Consider the following 25,920-nt stretch of genomic DNA (forward strand, 5'->3'; position numbering starts at 1 on the left):
GGTGCCCCACTCCCACCTGCCTCTACTACCATAATATACTGTGCTTAAATGAGTCTCCACTTTGTGGAGAATGAGGAATTCAGGCTAAAGAATTGCATGAAATTGTGATTTTGAACTCACAAGTTGATGATAATCATTGAGTGAAAAATATAGAGAAGAAAATTTGATTCTTAATTCTTCCCCATGTTAATATTTTAGAAGAATGTGATGATGAGTGAGAATAAGCAAATACTCTCAAAATCATGCTGTATTATACACAACTTCCTGTGGGACACAAGGGTTCAATTTTAAAAATTACTCTTCTTGAAAACTAAATAGTATGTTGTTTTCCACAAGAACCACTGACTAGAGGTTTTCATCTGGAAAGCACTTCACTCACTAGTATAAAAATTTAAGGGGCACCTGGGTGGCTCAGTGGGTTAAGCATCTGCCTTCAGCTAAGGTCATGATCTCAGGGTCCTGGGATCGAGTGCTGCCTGGGATCATGCCCTACATCAGGCTCTCTGCTCAGCAGGGAGCCTGCTTCCGGCCCCTCCTCTACTTGCCTCTCTGCCTACTTGTGATCTCTGTCTGTCAAATAAATAAATAAATAAGATCTTTTAAAAAGTTTAAGAACACATCAACTGACAATGTTCCCTGCTTTCTGAAGAGTTCCCTCTGTTCCTTTTGAAACACACAAGTAATTGCCAAGTTAACTGATCTCACATTTTTACTTTAATTAAATGACACAACACTTAATTCCTCCAGATCCCTATCACGATATATTTTAGAATTGCCTATGATAAAAGCGGTAAGTCTTATATAATCATCCCACTGTCTGTAATACTTTTCAAATATATTTTTATTGATATGCAATCAGCATACCAATTCCTTTCTACCAAAGTTTCCCGGTTCCTGTTAATGTTCCTATAAAACAAAGATACTACTTCTTCCAGATTTCATAAACATAACAATCTGTTCTCTGATTAATGTGAACCATTTTTCTATTGAATCTTTAATTCAAGTTTAGGAGACAACAGACTTCAGTAATCTGACAACCTTAGATGGTTATAAAGTTCACTATTTTTTCCTTTGCTCTGTTAAAGTACCCCAAATTTAGGTTGGAGAGTACCTAGAGAGTAATCCCTTGGAGACTGCTGTTATTGTAAGGAGGTGTGTTACAAAGACACAGTCCCTGTTTCAGTTAGGGTTCGACCAGGGATGCAGAACCACTGTGAGAGATGTGAATAAGGGAGTTACCAAAGGAGACCTTACACAATCTGGGGAGAAGCTGAGAAACACAGGTCCAGAAGCAAGCACCTAAAGGATCAAAGTCGCTAAGACCACAAAGGAGTTCTACTAAAGCCTATGGAATGCTGTTGGCTGTGCATTTGGTGATGGGTCTAAAGTTACCGCAGGGCAGACAGGAAGGAAGGAGAGCTGGGAGCAAAGTAGGCAGAGTAAGGACAAACCTGTGAGAACAAACTGGTACCATTTTGTCTGTTTCTCATTCCAAACCTTTATTATGTGGTTGGCCCAAGAGTCAAACTAAGAGAGATCCGGTTAAGTTGGAGAAGCTGAGGGCCCAGCTGCTGCCCCACCACATGAAGGATCCTATCAACAGATTAGTGACAAGTCTGAGTTGCACCCGGGGTCCCGCACTGACCTTACAAATGTTAAGGCCTTTGCCTAACTCCACTGCTCTCTAAACCTCAGGCAGATTTCTCATGTGACGAGTCCTAACCAGGAACCAGATGGAGAAGAGAAGTCTGGCAAACACAGTTGACACAAGGTAAATTACACAGTGCCCAGAAGTCCCTTCATGTAAATTAACCCTAAGATGGATTTAAGCCTCTCAGAGATCACATATATTCATTCAATAATAAAGCCTATCATAGTACAGAATCTTAATTACTGCGTTTATTTGCAAAATGTTCTCCAAACTTCTTTTTAACTACCAGCAAAGAGGTATTTATTTTGCTGTTACTAAGTTAAACATAAATGTAAAGCAACATTCAACATCTTATCAGTTTGATTTTTAAATGGAAGAAATCTACTTAATGCTTCTCTATTTCCACCCAACTGCCCTCTACCATCCCTGCTCTCCTCACACTATCTTCTTTCTGCTTCTCTTGTGTCAAAAAGTATTTAAACTCCAAATCTAAAGCCTTCCTTCTTGCTCCTCCCTGCAATGTGGCCTTTTGTCAAAGTCACCAAGTCCATCTGTCAGAGTTGTGTAAATCTGAACTATAATTACAAAGATGAATTAAGTTCAACTTCTTTTTTACAGAGTTCTCTGTCCAGTGTAAATTAAAATATGAGCTATGTCACCAAATTCTATATCCTTGTCAACGCAACTCAGCTGATACTGGTAATATCCCTACTACACTCTTGGAGTCCCTACAGATGTCTCTGCTTTCATCAAAGAATTTCTCCTAGGAGAGTAGCAAGCTCAGCTTCATCTCAATTTGGTCCCCAGGGACACGCTCTTCTATTCAGTAGTGGCACTGAGCTTCCACTTGCCAGAAGCATTAAAATTGAGTCAAAGTACTTCGTTGACATAATAGAATCTTCTGGAAATCACAGCTTTTTCAACCATGTACCCCTCACTTTGGGATTTTTGGTCCGGGTTACTTCCCAGTAGTAATGTTTGCTAATAAGTTAAGTGACATATTATCCCCATGACATGGTTTAAAGTCACCAGGAATTGGGGCAGAAGATCCAAATGTTGGTTCTAGCACAAGTCTCAGTGAGAAGGTAAAATCTACATTATCAGGGCATATTGTGAATTGCCAGTTAAATAATAGACATCATATTCTCACCCATAATGACCTCTGACTAGTCCATTACCCACCTCCTTGGTAAGGAAATACCTTCTCTTCCTTGCACTGGGCCATACATTTGGGTAATGGAGTGCTTGTAGGACTGTGGAGTCATTTCAGGGGCCACCTCACACCACACAGAGCCACTATTCCCTTTCCCACAGGCCCTGCAATGGACCTGCTTTGCCATGTCTCATAGTTCTCTGAGGTGGGAGGTCTTTCCACATCAATGGTAAAGGCTTTTTTTTTTCTTCTCCCCCTTTTACAGGGTACATGGTATCCCTCCATGTAGTCCAACCTTATATTACCCAGGATTAGAAAGGCACCATAAAAAGATTAATGCAAAAATATTATATTTTATGTGACATAAATTCTTATTAACATAGAACATGCTTTTTTCCTTCTCTCTAGGTTTTATTTCATGTCACTCATGGTCAACTATTTGCTTTTCATTCCAATCATATTCCTAAGGTAAGATCAATTATTTGACATCACTTTCCTGACCTTTTTTTAAAAGTTACTTGTAATAAAGTTAATACTACAAATATAATAAAGTTATAATAAAAGACAAACACATAAATATAGTTTAATGAAAACTAAAGCTAATGTCTGCTATATTTACATATAGATTACAAAGAAATAAATACATAGAAATTATTTCCATCATAAATAGCAGTTGCTAGGTTTAGAAAATATTTTGTGCATGTAGGGATTACTGAAGCACTAAAGATTTCAGTTTTCTTCCCTCTCTTCCTCAATGCTGACCTTATTCACATCCCTAGTGAGCAGACAAAAGTCAATTCAGACTCAGAAAGGCATTGATCAGTAGATTACACAAAATAAAAAATCTCAACTTTTATTTTTAAATGTTAAATTTACTACAGGCTGATCAAGAAAATTAAAATGACTTCTTTAAACATGCAATATTTAAAATTGGAAAATTTTGGCTTATAACTAATACTTTTTTAAGTTGCAAAAGCATTTCATGAAGATGTTGCCTGTTTCAAATACTGAATAAGATCTTCTCTCTCACTCTTCTTTTTAAGACCAGCAAAGACCATTTTAGTTCCAGGGATATATTTCTTTGGGTTCTCCAAATATTCCATCAGAGTTTCCTCTCCCCAGATAACACCTATAAAGGTGAAAATAAGTTTTAAGTTTGTGTAGTTATATTTGTAAGGCTTACTTTCTAATGTGACCTATCTATGTGAACAAAAGATTACTCTTGGATTCAAAAGGAAGACTCTCATTATTGGAAATACTTACAATTTTTGACCTATAAGAGAATTCCAAAATTAGTCTTTGGTGCTCTACTCTTCCAGTTCCCTATATAAATCTAATATCCACATGCTGTTCAGCATGACACAAAGTACACCAATAAACTGCCAACCTAGACATGTTGGACCTAAACAGTACCCCATCCTCCTACAATCACAGAGTTCCTTCTAGAAGAGATCTTGGAAATTAATCCAACCCCTCATTTTTCAGATGAGTAAATGATCCAAACAGAGGAGAATAATTTGCCCTAAGAGAAAAGATGACTTAAAGTCAAGAATCTGTGACTAACTCGTATTTTCATGTTTTTTCTTCCAATAATTGCATGTTGCCTCTGTCCAAATCTCTGTCAAAAAGCTATGATTTCAGGAAACTAGTTTTACAATGAGGGAAAGGTTGTCTCTTCCTTTTTTCCTTTCTAAAACCAGTCAAAAAGAATATGGACTGGGTGTGGTGAAAAAATAATGATACTGTTATGCTGAAAATAAATAAATGAAAAAATTAATAATTAAAATGAATGAATTATTTTTTAATCTGGAACCAAGATTTTATCTAGTTTATTTAAGAAATGAACAAGTTTGGAATGAGTTACAATTGAGCTGGATGTTTGTAAGTAACAGTGAAAAATAAACTATTACAGATTTTGCAAGTCAATTAAAAAAAAAAAAGAATATGGACAAAGAGAAACAAATGCTAACTCTACTTTTGATCAAATATTGAGAGAGCACCTATTACTTCAAACTTCATATAATCATAAAACTACCAAAAACATAAAACCTGGACCACAGTAAGAGGACACCTGTCACTAATGATCTCAAAAGAAGAAGAGTTCTCCAAAGTAGGTGATAAATTGCAAGGAGCAAATCATAGTCCTCTGGCCCCAAAAGAGTATAGTGTATATGAGCTGACTGTGAAAGTCTCCCTAAATTCAATTTGACAGTATGGAGGGTCAGGGGAGCCAGGATTAAAGAATAAACACAGACATGTCCCTTTAAAAGAAGCATTCTACCTTTTGATTTTCATTTGCATGGAGTATCTTTTTCCACCCTCCACTTTCAGGCTGTGTATGCCCTTGCATCTGAAGTGAGTCTCCTGTAGGCAACATATAAATAGGTCTTGATTTTTTTTATTCATTCAGTCACCCTATTGTGGGTGCCTTTTAGACCGCTAGGCCATCCTGATGGCTGTGGGTGCCTTTTAAATGGAGCATTTAGTCCATTTATATTTAAAGTAATTACTGATAGGTAATTACTTATGGCCATTTTGTTAACTGTTTTCTGATCGTTTTTGTAATTCTCTTCTATTCCTTCCTTCTCTTGCTCTCATCCCTAGTATTAAGATGGCTTTCTTTAGTGTTGCACTCAGATTCCTTTCTCTTTATTATTTTGTATAGCTATTATAGGTTTTTGATTTGTGGTTACCTTTAAATTCATACATAACAGCTTATATGCATAGCAATCTATATAAAGTTGATGGTTCCTTAAGGTTAAACACTCTAAAAGCACTAAACTTTTACTCCCCACTCCATGTTTTATGTATACAATGTCATATTTTATCTTTTTATTTTGTGTATCCCTTGGTTAGATGTAGATGCAACTGATTTTACTACTTTTGAACTTTAACCTCCATACCAGACTTAAAATTGATTAACCTACTGCATTAACTGTAAGGCAAAGGAAACAAAAGCGAAAATGAACTTTTGGGACCATATCAAGATGAAAGCTTCTGCACAGCAAAGGAAACAGCCAACAAAACAAAGAGGCAACCCACAGAATGGGAGAAGATATCTGCAAATGACACTACAGACAAGGGGCTGATATCCAAGATCTATAAAGAGCTCCTCAAACTCAACACACGCAAAACAGATAATCATGTCAAAAAATGGGCAGAAGACATAAACAGACACTTGTCCAAAGAAGACATACAAATGGCTAACAAACACATGAAAAAATGTTCATCATCATTAGCCATCAGGAAGATTCAAATCAAAACCATATTGAGATACCACCTTACACCAGTTAGAACAGCCAAAATTAACAAGACAGTAAACAACAAGTGCTGGGGAGGATGTGGAGAAAGGGGAACCCTCTTACACTATTGGTGGGGATGTAAGTTGGGGCAGCCACTGTGGAAAACAGTATGGAGATTCCTTAAGAAATTAAAAATAGAGCTTCCCTATGACCCTGCAATGGCACTACTGGGTATTTACCCCAAAGATACAGATGTAGTGAAAAGAAGGGCCATCTGTACACCAATGTTCATAGCAGAAATGACCACAGTCACCAAACTGTGGAAAGAACCAAGATGCCCTTCAACGGACGAATGAATAAAGAAGATATGGTCCATAGATACAATGGAGTATTATGTCTCCATCAGAAAGGCAAACACCCAAATTTGTATCAACGTGGATGGGACTGGAAGAGATTATGCTGAGTGAAATAAGCCAAGCAGAGGGAGTCAATTATCATATAGTTTCACTTACTTGTGGAACATAAGTAATAAGATGGAGAACATTGGGAGAAGGAATGAGAAGTGAGTTGGGGGAAATCGGAGGGGGAGACAAACCATAAGAGACTGTGGACTCCGAGAAACAAAGTGAGGGTTTTGGAGGAGAGGGGAGTCAGGGGGTGGGGGTGGGTGAGCCTGGTGGTGGGTATTATGGAGGGCATGTATTGCATGGAGCACTGGGTGTGGTGCATAAACAATGAATTTTGGAACACTGAAAAAAATAAAATTAAATAAAATAACTCTTTCCTTTTAACTGTGAAATTTTTTCCTTTCATAATTTTCTTACTTTTAGTTATGGCCTTTTCTTTCCAGTTAAAGAATTTCCTTTGATTTTTTTTATAAAGCTGGTTTTTGTTTGGGAAATTCTATCTCTCCTTCTAAATGATAACTTTTCTGGGCAGAACATTCTTGGTTGTAGGTTTTTTCCTTTCAGCACATTGAATACATTGAATACAGTTCTGGTCTGCAAAATTTCTCCTAAGAAAACAGCTAATAACCTTATAGTGTTTCCCATATACATAACTTTTCTTTTTTTCTTGCTGCTTTAAAAAAAATCTCTTTATCAGTACTTTTTGCCATTTCAATTATTATGTGTATGGGTGTGGACCTTCTTGGGTTCATCTTGTTAGGGTCTTATGTGCTTCCTGGATCTGAATGTTTCCTTCCCCAGATTTGGGAGGTTTTCAGCTATTATCTCTTCAAATAAGTTTTCTGCCCCCTTTCTCTCTCCTCTTTCTGGAATCCCTACAAAGCAAATGTTATTAGGTTTGATGATGTCACAGAGATCCCTTTACCTATTCTCATTTTTTGTTTTTCTTTCATCTTTTTGCTGTTCAGCTTCATGGCTTTCCATTATTCTGTCTTCCAGATAACTGTTAGTTCCTCTGCCTCCTCTAATATGCTCTTGATTTCCTTTAGTGTATTTATTTCAATTATTAAATTCTTCACTTCTGATTGATTCTTTTATATTTTATATCTTTGTTGAAGTTGAGGCTTGTAAAGCTAAGCCCCATTTATTTTCAAATCCAGGTGTTGTGGGGATTTGTCTTCCAGTTTGAGTCTCTTGTGCCAGGGTTGCCTGGTATAGATTCTGATCCTCTTGCTTCTCTGTGCTTGTGATGTTCCTCCTATTGTGTGATGGGGGGTTTGGTTCTCAATCATGTTTTCACCCCTTCTTTCACAACCTTTTTGATGTGGCCCTCTTTCTATGATTAGTCATGGGAGGTCTGTTCTGCCAGTCTTCTGTCATTTTCAGAGTTAGTCACATAGTATATTATCTCAGTGTGTCCACATGGATGAGGTGAACTCAGGATCCTCCCATCTTCCTAAGACTTCCTGAGTTTGGCCTTTTAAAATTCCACATATAAATGATATTATACAGTATTTTTTTTCTCAGTATTATTTCACTCAGCATAATACCTTCAAGGTTCATCCAAGTTTTGCAAATGGCTGGATTTCCTTCTTTCTCATTGCTGAATATCCCTTTTTATATATTTATCACATCTTTCTCCATTCATCTATTGACAAACACTTAGCTAGTTTCCATAACTTGGCTATTAAAAATAGTGCATCAGTGAACTTGGGATACATATATCTCTCCCAGATTCTATTTTTATTTCCTCTGAATACATACCCAGAGATGACATTACTGGATCATAGGATAGCTATTTTTAATTTTTAATAAATCTCCACACTGTTTTCCATAGTGGCTGCCCCAATTTACATTTTCACCACCAGTTCACAAGTGTTTCCTTTTCTCCACATCTTTGCCAACACTTGTTATTTCTTGTCTTTCTGATGAAAGCAATTCTAACAGGCATGAGGTGATATCTCACTGTGGTTTTGATTTGCATTTCTCTGACAATTAGTGATGCTGAACACCTCTTCATGTACCTGTGGTCAAATTATATGTTCTCTTTGGGAAAATATTCAGTTCCATTGCCGACTTTTTAATTGGTTCATCTTTTCTCTATTGCATTGTATCCATTCTTTATATATTTTGAACATCAACCCTTTATCAGATACATAATTCACAAATATTCTCTTCCATTCTATAGGCTGCTTTCTCATTTGTTGACTATTTATTTTGCTGTGGAGTAGCTTTTTAGTTTGATGTAGTCCCACTTAATGACTATTCTTGTTGCTTGTGCTTTTGATGTTAATATCCAGAAGATCTTTACAAAGAGTAATGTCAAGGAGCTTTTTCCCTATGTTTTCTCCTAGAAGTTTCACAGTTTCAAGTCTTGTATTTAATATACTTAAGTCTCTAATCCATTTCAAGTTAATTTTTATGAGTGGTGTAATATAGGGATTCAATTAGATTCTGCTACTTATTATGTCACCAGTAGAAAAAATAGTAATATTATATCCCCCAAATCAGTCACCAATAGTATTTAAACAATCTTAGAGAAGTTTTATTACTAATTCTTAGATATGGCTAAAGATAAGCCTTCTATTCAGCTTTTAATCTTTGAGAACAATCTACAATAAAAGATATATTTGTAATCCTTTTTTTTTAAAGATTTTATTTATTTGAGAGAGAAAGTGATCACAAGCAGGGGAGAAGAAGTAGAAGGAGAATCAGACAGCCCACTGAGCAGGGAGTCTGATGTGGGACTCCATCACAGGACTCTTGGATCATGACCTGAGCTGAAGGCAGATGCTTAACTGACTGAGCCACCCAGCTGTCCTGTAATCAGTTTGTTGGTTTTTTTTTTTTTTTAAGATTTTATTTATTTATTTGACAGAGAGATAAAGATCACAAGTAGGCAGAGAGGCAGGCAGAGCGGGTGGGGGGGGGGGAGCAGGCTCCCCGATGAGCAGAGAGCCTGATGCGGGGCTTGATCCCAGGACCCTGAGATCATTACCTGAGCCGAAGGCAGAGGCTTAACCCACTGAGCCACCCAGGCGCCCCTGTAATCAGTTTTAATATTATTTCTAGTCAGTGCTAACAAGCAATAAAACCCTCAAAATACTTAGAGAAATAAATATTACTTTATAACCAGTCTATAAACAATAAAAGTTGACTGCTCTTGTAATATGATAACAAAATAATAAAATAACACTATAGAAAAATATTACTTTAAAAACTAAAAAACCATACAAATTGAAATAATAAATCCAAGTTTCAGGCTGATTTATTCAATATTCTGTCAACTAGAAATCTTATTGCAATAAATGCAAGTGAAATCTGACCCAAATGCCTGAATTTGAACAGACTCCATAGTCCCCACAATTCTGTCCTCACTTTAGACACCAGCTACTAGTCTGGAGTCCCAGGCCATCCCAAATTCTAATCAACTGGTTATAAATTCAAAGGTTCCCCAGACCCCCTGGTTGATAATTTGCTAGAAAAATACAGAACTAAGAAAAACACTATACTTAGTTACATTTTTAATATAAATGATACAGTTTAGGACAGGGAGATAAAGAGATCCATATGATGAAGTCTGGGAAAGTCCCAAACACGGAGCTTCTGGGTCCTGTCCCCAGGGAATCCAGACTCATTACTCTTCTAGTCATTGATGTGCTCACCAACCAGGAAGCTCAAATAGAGCTTCCAATTAAAGTGTCCAAAGTTTTTATTTGGGTTTCCTTACAGAAGATGCCTATTGAATCATTAGCCATGTGATAAACTGAATCCCCAGCTCCTATTCCCTAACCCTGGAGGTTGGACTGATAACTAGCCCAAAGCTCCAACTCTCTAATCACACAGATGGTCTTTCAAGCTTGGCCACTCCCATCCTTAAACTATCTAGGAGCTTACCATAAGCCATCTCATTAGCATAAACTCAGGTTGTGGTCCAAGGGCCCAAACTTAAATAAAAGAGACACTCCTATCACTTGGGAAATTCTAAGGTTTTAGAGATTCCCTTCTAGGAACGTAGGACAAAGACCAGACAAATTCTTTATTATAGAATACCTATTAACCACATTTTTAAAAAAGATTTTATTTATTTATTTGACAGAGAGAGAGAGATCACAAGAAGGCAGAGAGGCAGGCAGAGAGGAGGAAGCATGCTCCCTGCTGAGCAGAGAGCCCGATGTGGGCTCAATCCCAGGACCCCGAGATCATGACCTGAACCGAAGGCAGAGACTTGATCCACTGAGCTACCCAGGCACCCCTATTAATCACATTTTTGCACATACTAAACACAATGATACTGTGTTAATAATAATTACATTGATATTTAAAGATTCTGAAGAACCCTTGACCAAAAATTAGATTTTATTCTATTTTATTTTAAGTATTTTACCAATTATATATGTATTTTTATATGTATATAAGATCCTTTATTATGGATGTTCCCTGAATAAGGATACATTGTAGTCTTAACCTCTAGCACCTCAGAATGTGGCTTTATTTAGAAAGAGGATCATTGCAGATGTGATTAGTTAAGTTGAAATGAAGTCATACTGTAGTAAGATGGGCTCCCAATTTAATATGATTGGTATCTTTATAAGACAGCCATGTGAAGACAGAGACACACATGATCATGAAAGGCCAGAAAATGGAGTTATGCAGCTGAGGGCCCAAAACACCAAGATGATTGGCAAACTACCAGAAACTAGTTAGAAACAAAGAAGGATTGCCCTACAGGTTTCAGAGAGAGCATGGTCCTGCCAACACCTTGATTTTGCACTTCTAGCCTCTAGAACTGTGAAACAATAAATTTTTGTTGTTTTAAGCCACTTGATTTATAATATTTTGTTACAGGAGCCCTAAGAAATTAATTTAGTCCTCAAATTCTTACCATATATTACCCCCCCGCCACTCCATCCTTGTTTGCTTTGAAACCCAAGAAAAGTCTAGGGACCAACAACTTCCCCAGCTCTCCATCCTAATAAACTGTATTGCTCTCAACATTTCAGAAAGATGAAAAACATTTTCTTTTCACATAAAGAGCTGTGGAAAATCCTACATGTGCTAATTTTGTTTTAACTAAACCATTTGATATAAATAGGTCCCTTTCCCCAATATTCTAGATAACAAAAATTTCACTATACCTCACCTATATGTAGAATAAGACCCGATAATTAGCTTTTTCAACTATAATATAAATGCCTGGCATTAAGTGTTTTTTTGTTTGTTTGTTTGTTTGTTTGTTTGCCAAGGCATCTACTTCAAACACATCCAGTCTGAATAAACACACTGCCAGTTACATGAGTAAATAGAGCCAAGTTTCCCCACCATGAACTTCCCCCCCTCTTTTTTTAAGAAGGCTCTTATAGACCTAGATAACTACATTTGAGGACTGCCTGTTTTTCCCTTCACATGCTTCAATTCCCACTCTTGTGTTTTAAATTCACCATTGAAGAATGTACCTGTGAAACCCTACCTTTTACTCCAATAAAAGCAAAACACCAGGCCTCCTCACTAGCTCCTTCTCACTCTCTCTCTCTTTTCCTTTCAACCTCACTATGTGGTCCCAGGCATGTCATGTAACCTCCAGGACTTGTGAGTAATGAGTTTTTCTTTTCAAAGTTCCCTGATGGTTGATAGTAGGGTGTGTCTTTCAATCATAATGAGAACCACAAGGTCTGATCCAACCACAACATTGACTTTGGTTGGGGAAGTATCTGTAAGGGTTTACTATAAGTAATATAGGCCCAGGTGAGTGTCCCCAGGCATTTCTAGTCAATAACATCACTATAGATAGACTGAGACAAACCCAAAACACCATCTTGCTAGAAATATTAACACAGGTTAGAATAAGTAAAATCCCTCCTTTGACAAAATACAAGCTATTACATTTCCACCAAAATAATAATAATAATTATGCACAAAATGTCAACTCCCTTCATTAAACCCTTCTCCTCCAATATAGTCCACAAAGCTCAATTAAATAAATACTAAACAGCACTATAAAACCCATTAAGAAATTTTAAAATACCAAATTCAAATCAGGTATGAAGAGAACTTACAGCAGCAATAATCTATATTTTAAACTTCTCCAAACACTAACACTGGACAAAGATACCACAAGAAATTACAAACCAATATCTCTTATCACTATAAATGCAAAATTCCTCAACAAAATACTAGCAAACTAAATCCAATTCACATTAAAGAATTACATACTCTGACCAAATGGGATTTAGCCTAGGAATGCAAGGATGGTTCAACATAAGAAAAACAATCAACATAATACATTAATAGAGCAATAGGAAAAAGAATACATGATTATTTCAAAAGATGCAGGAAAAAATTTGACAAATTCAAATACCCTTTTGTGATATAAACACTCAATAAACTAAGAATAAAAGATAAGTTGCTTAACAAGGAAACAGGGATTTTTTGGAAACCCCCAGCTAATACCATACCCCAGGTGAAAAGCTGAAAACTTTCCCCTAAGATCAGAAGCAAGACAGAGAGGCTCATTTTCACCAGTTCTACTCAGAATTCCACTAGAAGTCTTAGCCAGAGCAATTGGGAAAATCAAAAGTAATAAAAGCCATCCAAACTGGGAAGAAAGACATAAACTACCTCTATCACAGATTATATGATTCTACATATAGAAAATCCTGAAGGATCCACAAAAAATCTACCATAACTAATAAATTAATTCAGCAAAGCTTCAGGGAATAAGATCAACATACAAAAATCTGTTGTGTTCTGTATAGAAGCAATGAACTATTTGAAAAAGAAATTTAAAAAACAGTTCTATTTATAAAAGAAATTTAAAAGAAGAAAATACTTTGGCAAAATTTAACCAAGGAAGTAAAAGACTTGTACATTGAAAATTATAAAACATTTCTGAAAGAAATGAAAGGAGACTTAAATAAATGGACAAGCATCCCATATTCATAGATTAGAACGTTAACGTTGCTAAAATGGCAATACTCCTTAAAAAAAATCCACAGATTCAATGCAATCTCTATCAAAATTCCAAAGGCTCTTTTGCAGAAATGGGAAAGGTTAGCCTCGAATTCATAGAACTGCAAAGGGCCCTGAATAGCCAAAACAATACTGAAAAAGAAAAAACATAGCTAGAGGGCTCACACTTTCTAATTTTAAAACTTACCACAAAACTACAGTAATAAAAACTGTGGTGTTGTTATAAGGCTAGCTATATAGACAAAAAGAATAGAATTGAATGTCCAGAAGCAAACCCTAACATATATGGCCAATTGAATTTCAACAAGGGTATCAAGACCATTCAACTAGGAAAGAATGTCTTTTCAAGAAATGGGGTGTGGTAATTGGATAACCGCATGCACTTGATCTTAACCAAAAGTCTGAGAAGTGATGGATAGCCACATGCAAAAGAATTAAGTAGGTCTATTCCCTCACTCTCTATAGAAAATTAAGTACAAATGCATCAAAAACCTAAATCTAAAAACCAAAACTATAAAACTATTTGAAGAAAACATAAGGGCAAATCTTTATGATCTCAGATTTGGTGATGGATTCTTAGATTTGATGCCTCTCTCCAAAAATCAATAAAAATATAGATAAATTGACTTTATACAAATTAAAAACTGTGAATCAAAGGACATTATCAAACAAATGAAGACAAACTACAAAAGAAGAGAAAATATTTGAAAATCACATATTTGATGAGAGATTAACGTCCAGAATACATAAAGAACTCTTAAACTCAACAATAAAAAAGACAAACAAGTCAAATAAAAAAATAGGCAGAGGATACAAATACACATTTTTCCAAATCTACAAATGGCCAACAATTTGTTGAACAAAAAAATTTCAACTGAGTGAATTTAAGGACCAAATTGACTTTATTCAATGATTCATGAATCAGGCAGCATATAGAAAGGAATTCCAACAGGCTACAGAAAGAGAAAGGTTTTTAAAGATAGAACAAGGAAGTCATAAACAACAAGAAAGATTTATTTCAGACAAATTCACCTCCTTTTGGGGGACAAAAAGATCTTACTAGGTGGATTCCAGCACCAACCAGGAAATTCCAGACTAATCAGTTAAGATTACATTCCTGGGAAGAACTGAAACTACATTTAAGTTAGGTATCAAGCCCTGGTTTAATGTTGTGGGCCTAGTACAGGTGACTCTATTTTGGCCCTGCAGTTTTCTTTTTAACAAAGCATACTAAAATATGTTTAACAGCATCGTTCATTAATGAAATACAAAGATGGCAATTTTAAAAAGAAAAAGAAAATAACAAACCATGGGAGAGGATACAGAGAAATAGGAATCTTGCATCACTGATGATAATGTAAAATGGTATAGCTACTGTGGAAAACAACTGGCTTTCCTCAAGAAGTTAAACATAGATTTAACAAATGACCCCCAACATATATATATAGATATACATATCTATACATATCGAAAAGAACTGAAAACAAGGACTCAAGCAAATGCTTATTCACAAATATTCATAGCAACGTTATTCACAATAGATGAAAGGTGGAAATAATCCAAATGTTTACCAACTGATAAATGTGTAAACAAATTGTGATATATACATTCAATTGAATATGATTAGCCATAAAAAGGAATGAAGTACTGATAGAAGATACAACTTCAATGAACCTTGAAAACATGCTAATTGAAAGAAGCCAAACACAAAAGGTCATATTTTATGATTCCTTTTTATGAAATATGCAGAATAGGCAAATCCATAAAGAAAAGAAGCAGATCAGAGTTTGCAAGAGGTTAAGGGTAGAAGGAAATGGGAAATGTTTATTAGATGTGCACAGGGGTTCTTTTCAAGCAACGAAAAAATTTTTAAACTACAGACAGGTGTTGATTTATACTGTAACTACACAAAATGTACTTCTTTGTACACTTCAAAATGGCTAATGTGTGAATTTCACTTCAATAAAAAGAATAAAAAGGAACAAAAATAAAATAAAATAAAAACTTTTCCAAATAGTAGGATTGGAATGATCCAAAATTTGGGCCAGTTAGAAATGCTAGGCCTCCAAGAACAGTTCAAAATAGAGTTGCAATCTATTTGGAGTTGCACCCTATTTTTTGAAGTAGATGCTATGCAAGTATGGATGGATAGATGGATGTGTATATCCAGGAATAATAAAATTCTCTGCAAAGATATTATAGTTTTTCCCAGCCATTTTCAATTTCACACCCAAAATGCCTTCTCATTTTAACTACCTACTTTCCTCCATCAAAAAAGTCATTGAATATAATTTTTCAAACTATATAATATCCCTCCACTCTGCTAAGAATCACTATTACAAATAGAAAACTACCATTATGCCATTAAAATGTTATTTGATCTTCTTAATTTAGCTCATGCTTTTTCTACAGAAATGTGCTGCATAAAATAGAAATTCCTCATATAAATAAAAACTTACACCACAGAGAATTGCTAATTCCTCTGATCAAAAAAAGACCAGTTATCTAAATATAGATCTTATAATATAAATCAATATTTCAGTAATATCAACATAAAGATTTCATTTTTTATGCTATAAGCTAGGAAATTACTGTAATATCAAATCAGGTGCTTTTCTTTCTTTGCTACAAAGTTTCCGGTTCTCTCCCACAACTGCCCAGGTTTTACCTTTGTTTTTGTTAGCATCTGAATAAGAAAATCCTGGTGCTTGTCCTGTTTTTCGTCCAAAAAGACCCCAGAGATTTGGACCAACCTTGTGTTTTCCACCTTTTTCCACTGTGTGGCACTGAGCACATTTTTGAATAAAGATCTTCTTGCCTGCTTCAGCATCTCCCATTTTGTTCTGTAACAAAACATTAAACCACAGTCCAAAAAAAAAATCTCAGATTTGCAAAGCTGGAAAAAAAAAAATGCCAACACTTTGAAATGAATACTAATGATATTAAACAAAAACGTAGTTAAAGTATGCATCCTTTTAAAGCCTGAGTGCTCAAAAACACAAGCAGATTATAGCATCCAATTTTATAAAGACTTAATCATCTCATTTATCAGATTTAATTTAAATTTTGATTTATAGATACTTCAGAAACTTATGGTATAAGCCTAATTTTACTTCAGCCTTCAAACAACTATAGTAATTCATCTAGGTCAATTATATTCCACTTTTTTCTTCCCACTTACAGAAAGCACATGTGCAAAAAATAATGCAAGGTTTCGAAGTCTAATTTGGTATCCCCTTGTTTAATAATAAGAATAGAACAAAATGCAAAAGGCACTTAAATTTGATGTTTTTGTAAGTTCTCATATGCCTGCAATAATAGCCTATAAAATTAAATATCAAACAAAAGAATGAGGCCACAGCAGGTTATATGTAACACGTAATTTCTCATTTACTTTATGCTCTCATCTATAAACACATCTAGCAGATTAGATTAAACAGTATCTCAAAGCAATTGAATACCATTATTGAGTTCAGTCAGCAGTAATACGTGTTTAACACTAATGTAGTGGAAAATACAGTGCTAAGCAGGGAAGATTTTATGATACAGTGATATATAAAATAAAATTTGTACAAAGATATTTTAGCTAATATACCAAAAATTTTGTTGCATAACTAAGTGTCTCCTTCATCTAAAATTATGTAAAAACTAAAATAATTTCAACGTTTTTAAAAAATGTAGTTTGAGGGCACCTGGGTGGCTCAGTTGGTTAGGCAACTGCCTTAGGCTCAGGTCACGGTCCTGGAGTCCCGGGACTCCATGGGGAGTGTGCTTCTCCCTCTGACCTTCTCGCCTCTCATGCTCTCTCTCACTGTCTCTCTCTCAAATAAATAAATAAAATCTTTAAAAAAAAATGTAGTTTGAAATGCCAACAAATATAGTACTTAAGTTTTGTTTACCTGCTCTTTTTTTTTTTAAGATTTTATTTCTTTATTTGTAAGAGAGAGAGACAAACAGACCGTGTGCAAGAGCAGGGGGAGTGACAGGCAGAGGCAGAAGGAGAAGCAAGCTCCCTACCAAGCAAGGAGTGCAATGCGGGACTCAATCCCAGCACCCCTGGATCATGACCCGAGCCAAAAGAAGGCAGACACTTAACTGACTGAGCTGCCCAGGCATCCCCTGCTCTTTTTATTTGAAAAATTAGATCATGGGCAGTAGGTGTTGGGATGGATTTCAATATGAGATTGTATTACTATTAGGGAAATCATGAAAATAACCTAATTCCCTGACAGTACAGTTTGAAGCACATTTTTGCCTTTATAACTCTACTGAGAAATAAAAAATGTTTGGTTTATTCTGGTAATATTGAAAAATACAATGTGTCTTAACTGAAGTTAGCTATTACTCAGAGAGGTCAGTACTTCCTATACAGTAACCTGCAATATTAGTATCTCTCTAATTTCTTCTCTTTTTTAAAAGATTTTATTTATTTTTTTAATTGAGAGATCGAGCACCCAAGTATGAGCCATGGGAAAAGGGATAGAGAAAGGGAGAAGCAGACTCCCCACTGAGCAGGGAGCCCAAAGCAGGGCTCAATCCCAGGCCCATGGGATCATGACCTGAGCTGAAGGCAGACACACCTAACTGACTGAGCTACTAAGGGGCTCTGGTATCTCCCTAATTTCTTTGAATTTATGTGAAAACCCAAAATAGTGTCAATAATCCACTTAAAGGGAAGACAGAAATTTTCTCTGGGCAGACTAACAACTAAGCTATTAATCAATGTTTCAGGTCTGATAAAAAGCAGAGTAAAAAAACTCATTTATCCAGAAGATGCTTACTTTTAAATTCCAAACTTCACTCAAAACACTGCATTCAATTTCTACTTAAAAGAATTCTGTCAGTTCACGTATAGATACAGAATTCACTGAACCTTTGAACAGGGGCCATTAAGAAACTTTAGTCACAAATACAAATTTTTGGACTTTAGCAAAATGCATTCACAATAATCATAAATTCCATACCATACAAATAGAAAATGTCATCTAAGTACTGCTAAAGAATCATTTCCAATTTTTATATAAAGCAAAAAAATCAGATTGATTCTAATACCTATTAAATGTTACAGATAATTCAAGAAACCAGACATTTGTTTAAAAGAAAAAAATCCTCTTTCCTCAAATAGATTTCACATACAATTCTCTTAGAAATTAGACAATTTCTGGACAATTAGAAAATGTCCATTGTCATTGTTCAAACTACCAATATTTACCATGTGAAGACACTGACTGCTGCCATCTTTAATCACAGTTATTAAGTACATATGACCATCTGCAAAGTGCACTAAAACCAGTAAATTCAGCAGTGATAGCAAGGGAGGGGGGCAGGAAGACTAGGAAGGATAGCAAGCGAGTCAATTTTATCCTATAATCATGTGGCACTCTAATAATATTTCGTTATTAAGAAGAAATATAAACCTCTTCAACCTTAGCCACAACAACTTCTAGCTAGACATGTCTCCAAAGGGAAGTGAAACAAAGGCAAAAGGAACTATTGGGACTTCAACAAGATAAAAAGCTTTTGCAAAGTCAACAAAACCAAAAGACAACCTATAGAATGGGAGAAGATATTTGCAAATGACATATCAGATAAAGGGCTAGTATCCCAAATCTATAAAGAACTTATCAAACTCAACACCCAAAGAACAAATAATCCAATCAAGAAATGGTCAGAAGACATGAACAGACCTTTCTCCAAAGAAGACATATGAACAGACATATGGAAAAATGTTCAACATCACTTGGCATCAGGGAAATATAAATCAAAACCACAATGATATACCACCTCACACCAGTCAGAATGGGTAAAATTAATAAGTCAGGAAGCAACAAATGTTGGTGAGGTTATAGACAAAGGGGAACCCTCTTACACTGCTGGTGGGAATGCAAGCTGGTACAGCCACTCTGGAAAACAGTATGGAGATTCCTAATAAAGTTAAAAATAGAGCTACCCTACAATCCAGAAAGTACACTACAGAGTATTTACCCCAAAGATACAAATGATCTGAAGGGGCACATGCACCCCAATGTTTATAGCAGCAATGTCCACAATAGCCAAACTATGAGAAAAGTCCAGATGTCCATCAATAGATAAATGGATAAAGAAAATGTGAGATATATAGAGATATATAATGGAATGCTACTCAGCCATCAAAAAATAAAATATTGCCATTTGCAATGACATGGATGGAACCAGAGACTATTATGCTGAGTGAAATAAGTCAGAGGAAGACAATTATCATATGATCTCACTGATATGTGGAATTTAAGAAACAAAACATAGGATCATAGGGGAAGAGAGGAAAAAAATAAGATGAAACCAGAGAGGGTTACAAACCATAAGGGACTCTTAATCATAGGAAACAAATGAGGGTTGCTGGAGGAGGGCATTAGAGGGATGGGGTAACTGGGTGATGGACATTAGGGAGGGCATGTGATGCAATGAGCACTGGGTAGTATGTAAGACTGATGAATCACAGGCCTGTACCTCTAGAAAAAAAAAATTAATAGAAGAAAAAAAAGATGAGAATAGTACATAATAAAGGTATTGTTTCATGAAAAAAGAAGAAATGTAATGTTGTACACCTAAAATTTGTATAATGTTACATGCTAGTTTTATCCCAATAAATAAAAATTTTCTTAAAAAAGATTTTTGCTGGGGCACCTGGGTGGCTCAGTGGGTTAAAGCCTCTGCCTTCAGCTCAGGTCATGATCCCAGGGTCCTGGGATTGAGCCCCACATCGGGCTCTCTGCTCCGTAGGGAGCCTGCTTCCTCCTCTTCTCTCTCTCTGCCTGCCTCTCTGCCTACTTGTGATCTCTGTCTGTCAAATAAATAAACAAATAAATAAATCTTTTAAAAAAAAAGATTTTTGCCTATTTCTCACTGAACTAGGCAAAGATATGACACCTGGTATGAGAATGATCACTCTTCCAAGAATGGAGTAATTCTAATGATAAACAGGATAAGAGTAGCGAACACTTACGCATGCTTCTGTGGGCCAGACATAGTTAAGCACTTTATATATTAGTAATGCATTTATTCCTCAGACCAGCCATGTGAGATAGATACCGTTAATATCTCTGTCTTTACAGCTGAGGGAAATGAGGCACACAAGTTAAGCGGCTTAAAGTCACAAGCTGATGAGAAGTGGAGAGAGATGGTGAAAAGTAAGAGGAAGAACAATTTTCAATCTCTTAATTTTAACAATTCCCTTTTAGGAACAAACTAAGTAACCTTGGGTTGAACAGAATGTTTGACACACTGCACATGCTTAAAGAGAAGTAAGTAAAATGCTCTTCAGTGTTGGGATGTACCACTGCCACCTCCAATTTTGCCCGTAAAAAAGAGGGATGTGGTAAGAACAATCAAGGCACCAATAAAGCTTTCAAGATTTACAAAACCCACATAACTGGAAGCAATAAAAATGGGAGGAAGAACTCACTGGAATAACTGGAGGATGAATACTACACAGACTAAAAGATAAAGTGGGATTCTGCTGTTGCAGCGGAAGAAGTACGGGAAGTGGAATGCATCAGAACGATGTGACCGTGGTAAATGTCTATGAACCCCCTCCATCTCCCCACCACCCAAACACAGATGTCCACGGCCTTTCCCTCTTCGAATCTGCTGTGCCTGAATCCCTAAACTAGAGTAAGAATCCAGCTTTCCAAACTGCCAGTCTCGCAGTCCACCACTCCCACTTGGAGGCTGATTTCTGCCCACCGTGGGCAGAAGGCTCTGCCCCGAAATCAGTTCCACACAGAAATCATAAAAGCCGCAGGCAGGCCCCTCACCAGAAATAGTTTTATGCCGCACTTAGGGACACGTAGACCCCCAACAGGCTAGGGCTAAAAGGAGCCTGTTAGATACTCCTTTCTGAGTAAAGCCCAGCCCAAACAGTTCTGGCCCATAATCAATGCTTAGATCACTACTTCCCAGCCAATCCCATACCTACCAGAGGGTCAGCAGCTCCGCCCACCACCTCCCCAGAGAACCCTTAAGAAGTCACTCGGGCCTCTGCCAGGCCAGAGACTGAGCTGCAAGTTTGGTGTTGGCGATCCCAGAGCAATGCCTCAAACACCTGCACTGGAAGCCCAGCCCAGCATGTGCTTCCGGTGGACGCCAGCCAATAGCAGGCCAGGCTCCATCCGCACCGCTGATTGGCTCCCAGATCCCGCAAGTTGGCAATTCTCGCAGGAGTTTGAAGACGGACTTGCTGGGCAGTTGCAGGCTGAATGGAAACGTGACTAAGTGACTTTGAACACAGCAGTCCCAGGAGCATCTTTTATTTGTTTAGCTTTTGCCTAACCAAAGAGCTAAATTATCTATGCATATTGACCGCGTGTCCCATTTCTTGCTTGAAGCAGGAACTCAACGTTTTATGAATGGTCCATTAGCATGTGATTTTAGGAATCATGTCATGTCAACAAAATAATAAAATAAATAGGATGGGTAAGGCACTGTGCCAAGCAACTTGGACAAACACTGAACTGCAGCTCCAATTTTCTGAGTTACAATTCAGTTGGGACAAGATTTAAATACATTGGGGCACCTGGGTGGCTCAGTGGGTTAGGCCTCTGCATTCAGCTCAGGTCATGATCCCAGGGTCCTGAGATTCAGCCCCCAATCAGGCTCTCTGCTCAGTAGGGAGCCTGCTTCCTCCGTCTCTCTGCCTGCCTCTCTGCCTATTTGTGATCTCTCTCTGTCAAATAAATAAGTAAAATCTTTTAAAAAAAAAAAAAAAAAAGGTTAAATCATTATGGGGTGCCTGGGTGGCTCAGGTCATGATCCCAAGGTCCTGGGATGGAGCTCTGCATCGGCTCCCTGCTCAGTGGGAAGTCTGCTTCTCCCTCTCATACTCCCCCTGCTTGTTTCTTCTCTCATTGTGTCTCTCTCTGTCAAATAAATACATAAAATTTTTTTTAAAAAGTTAAATGATTATAAATGAGCTACATTAGAAAAAAATACAATAATATAAGAACTGACAGCAAGGTTGCAAGCTGCTTGCTAATTGCCAAAAAAAAAAAAAAAAAAAAAAAAAAAAGCCCAATGAAGTATGACTAGAAACAAAAAGAATTAGAACCTTAGGAGTAAGAAGGGAGATGTGGAGGGAAGGACTGAAAAAGCTACAAGAAGATGAGAGTTTTAAAGACAGGTCAAACTTATATTTGTATTTAAGAAACCATGAGAAAGGAAATTTGTTTAGCTGAGGTTACATAATTACTTCAGTGAGACATATGTGGTAAGGAGACAGAGAAATAGGAATATTAAAAAAAAAATTAATTGCTCAACAAAGTACTTGTAATAGTGACAATTTTGTGTGTTAGGTAAGTGGGAAGTTTACCACAATTAATTTCTCCAGAGGTCTGTCCCATATACTTTTATGATTGAAATTATTGAATTGTTCTGCATGGGCACTGTCTACTAGACAAAAGTAACTTTGAGTACTTGAAGTGTAGCTAATACAACTGAGAAATTTTTGTTTTTATTATTTTTATTATTTTATAGTTAATTTTAATTAATTTTTATTTTAATTTAAATAGCCACAATTACGAGATGATTGAATGAAGCTATTCTAAGAGATACCTATGAATCTGTTCTATGATTAACATATTTAAAAGACATACGTCGGGACGCCTGGGTGGCTCAGTGGGTTAAAGCCTCTGCCTTCAGCTCAGGTCATGATCCCAGGGTCCTGGGATAGAGCCCCACGTCCCGTGCTCTCTGCTCAGCAGGTAGCCTGTTTCCTCCTCTCTCTCTACCTACCTCTCTGCCTACCTGTGATCTCTCTCTGTCAAATAAATAAATAAATAGAATCTTAAAAAAATGAAAATAAAAGACATATGTCATCAAGTTGAATGAAAAGGGGGGGTGCCTGGGTGGCTCAGTTGGTTAACAGCTGCCTTTGGCTCAGGCCATGATCCCAAAGTCTTGGAACAAAGCTCCAAGTTGGGATCCCTGTTCAGCGGGGAGCCTATTTGTCCCTCTACCTCTGCTACTCCTCCTGCTTGTGCTCTCTCTCTCTCTCAAATAAATAAATAAAATCTTAAAAAATAAAGTTGAATGAAAAGGACCAGGTTTTGGGGGGGGGAGCAAGAATCAGATGTTAAATATTATTCTCAAACTCAAACAAAAACATGTAAACTCAAGAAAAGGAAGGAGACTACCATTTCTCTAGTGCCTACACATGCCAGTGTAGGTGCATTGAATACATTCACAGCAGCTCGTAGCCTTACAGCTGGGAAAAATGGACATTCTGGACCTTATTCATACAGAACAATCTGAAAATTACTAATTGATTACTGGTAAATATCAGTGGTAAAGCCTATTTAAAAATTTCAAATAAGGCAAAACATTTTTACTGAAATATAATGTATGAAGACTAATATTGATAGCCAGTAAATGTCATTGTAATTATATCATAGTTAAAGAAATTTTGGAAAACAATGACAAAAATTTATTATTTTCTCTTTGCATTTCAAAAATAAGTTACAATATCATCTCTCCTTTAAAAAAAGAAATTTATAAGAATTTTGGAAGAAAAGCATCAAGGGAAAACTGGATTTTATGTGAAATCAACAAAAGTGCTTATCATTTAAACAATTGTGCATTATAGACTACATGTTGTAAAGCCTTGAAAAAATTTAATCTGCAAATGCACAGCACATCTTTGCTCTAATATAACACCGATTAATAATCATTGTTTCAAACCTCAGAATTTTCAGCTGTTTTAGCTACATGTAATTCGTGTTCAAATATGATTTCATATGATTTGATACATGGCAAAACTGTCATTACTGAGTGATTAAAAGTGTTCTACAACTGATTGTGGTGATAGTTGCACAATGCTGTGAACATATTAAAAGTCATTTAACTGAACATAAATAGATGAATTGTATCAAATATGAATTGTATCTCAAGGAAGCTGTTTAAAATAACTAGACAGAAATCATAAAGTCATTAGAGAAAGCAAATTTCTTATTTTCCTTGCATATGTGGTATTTCACATGACTGAGTTATAAAGAAATTTTGCTTTCCCAGCATTTCCCAATATTTCTGGTTTTGTCCTGGTTTTCTTTCATGCAATATTTTCTCTCTTCTTTAAGAAAAGAAATTAACTGCTCTAAACATCAGCCTCAAATTTTCAGGATATCAATCAGTAATTTTGTTTGACAAAGATTAAAATTTGCCCAGTCTCTACAGTGAAAGAAAATTATACATTTTCCACTAGATGGCACTGGTGTGCAAATAGTGTTGCTAGAAGCTTCAGATTCTCACAGCAATAAAATTATTAACACTGCCACATTGTTTTTATTCACTTTGATTGGTTTGAGTAACATAAAGAAAAGTGAAAAATTAAAACAAGATACTTCTCTAACTTGCTAAGATCCAGGGTAAACAGAGTCCTTACTTTACAGATACAGGATGTAATGCGAGGAAAAATTATCACAATCTTTTGTGCTAAAGCCAGAGTAAGAACCCACAGTCCCTGACCATACAAGTATACAATATAAAAAGTGTGAGAGTGGATTACCCTGGTCAAAAGGAACAAGAAAATTCATCTCCATTTCCTCCATTGCCTCGATTTCCTCATCTCAATTTTCTCAACAAATGAGGCTCAAATTGGATGATCTCAAATAAGACTATAGGGTTTTTAACTTTATCCTATAGTGGTCTTCTACTCAGCTTATAACGAAGATGGCATTGTAGACATATTAGCTCATCTGATCCTTAAGCTATGAGTTCCATATATATTATTTCATAAAATCCTAAATATATAAGCCCAATCTATTAATTTCATAAGAGAAAGAGAAGGATCATTTTGTTTAATACCATATCACTTGAGTAAAGCACGGTGCCCAACACACAGTAGACAGTCAGAAACATTCAGTCCTTAAATAAATGGATGAATTAACTGAGCTTAATAACTACCCCATTTAGTAGGCAATATTATTTCTCCTTGCAGCTGAGGAAACTGAAGTTGGAAATATGAAGTAAGTTATCTAAACCACACAGTTCAGTGGCAAAACCATTTAACACAATCCGACATTATTTTGCACTATATATTTACATGTAATTTTTCCACAATAGAAGAAAGCTCTATGAGGACAGGGAACATGTTTTTCCTTTTCCTTATGGTGTATGTAGCTCCTTAGACAGAGCTGGCACACAATTGGCACACAATAAATAATACTTATATGTTTAAGCTCAAAGCAACCCTAATTTTTGCAACCTGGACTTGAGCATTCAATGAGTTCTGCTCCTAGACCACATTCAGTTTCATTCTTTTCATTTTATTCCAACTCCACTACAAAATCCAGATCTTGTTTCTGGATTTTTGCTAGGTTTCCCACTGACCTGTCTTCAAGTCCCTTTAACAAGAAGCCTTAGAAATCAGTAAGCATTCTCACTTTGCTTCTCCTTGAGATTTCTCCTAGTCCCTATAGCTGAGCAGTCCACCCTTTCAGCCCTCAAATCCCCAGGGGTGCTTGTGGGAGT

The 25,920-nt window shown here is 36.3% G+C and overlaps 1 protein-coding gene across 1 annotated transcript; it reads right to left on the reverse strand.

Annotated features, from left to right (window-relative positions):
• Positions 1–3,784: 3,784 nt before the first annotated feature.
• On the reverse strand, positions 3,785–16,259 carry LOC132013022 (cytochrome c, testis-specific). Its single transcript, XM_059392800.1, has 2 exons — positions 16,091–16,259; positions 3,785–3,933 (listed from the first exon to the last, which is right to left on the reverse strand). The coding sequence occupies exons 1-2, from the start codon at positions 16,257–16,259 to the stop codon at positions 3,785–3,787; spliced, it is 318 nt and encodes a 105-aa protein (XP_059248783.1).
• Positions 16,260–25,920: the final 9,661 nt, after the last annotated feature.

The sequence above is a fragment of the Mustela nigripes genome, chromosome 3 (assembly GCF_022355385.1).
Source record: "Mustela nigripes isolate SB6536 chromosome 3, MUSNIG.SB6536, whole genome shotgun sequence".
Classification (NCBI taxonomy): domain Eukaryota; kingdom Metazoa; phylum Chordata; class Mammalia; order Carnivora; family Mustelidae; genus Mustela; species Mustela nigripes.

Bases quoted from the DNA above. Each gene is read 5' to 3' on its own strand.
- LOC132013022 (XM_059392800.1), bottom strand. From the start codon at position 16,259: ATGGGAGATGCTGAAGCAGGCAAGAAGATCTTTATTCAAAAATGTGCT. The intron at 3,934-16,090 runs GTAAAACCTGGG...TCACCTTTATAG, and splicing joins AGATGCTAACAAAAACAAAG to GTGTTATCTGGGGAGAGGAA.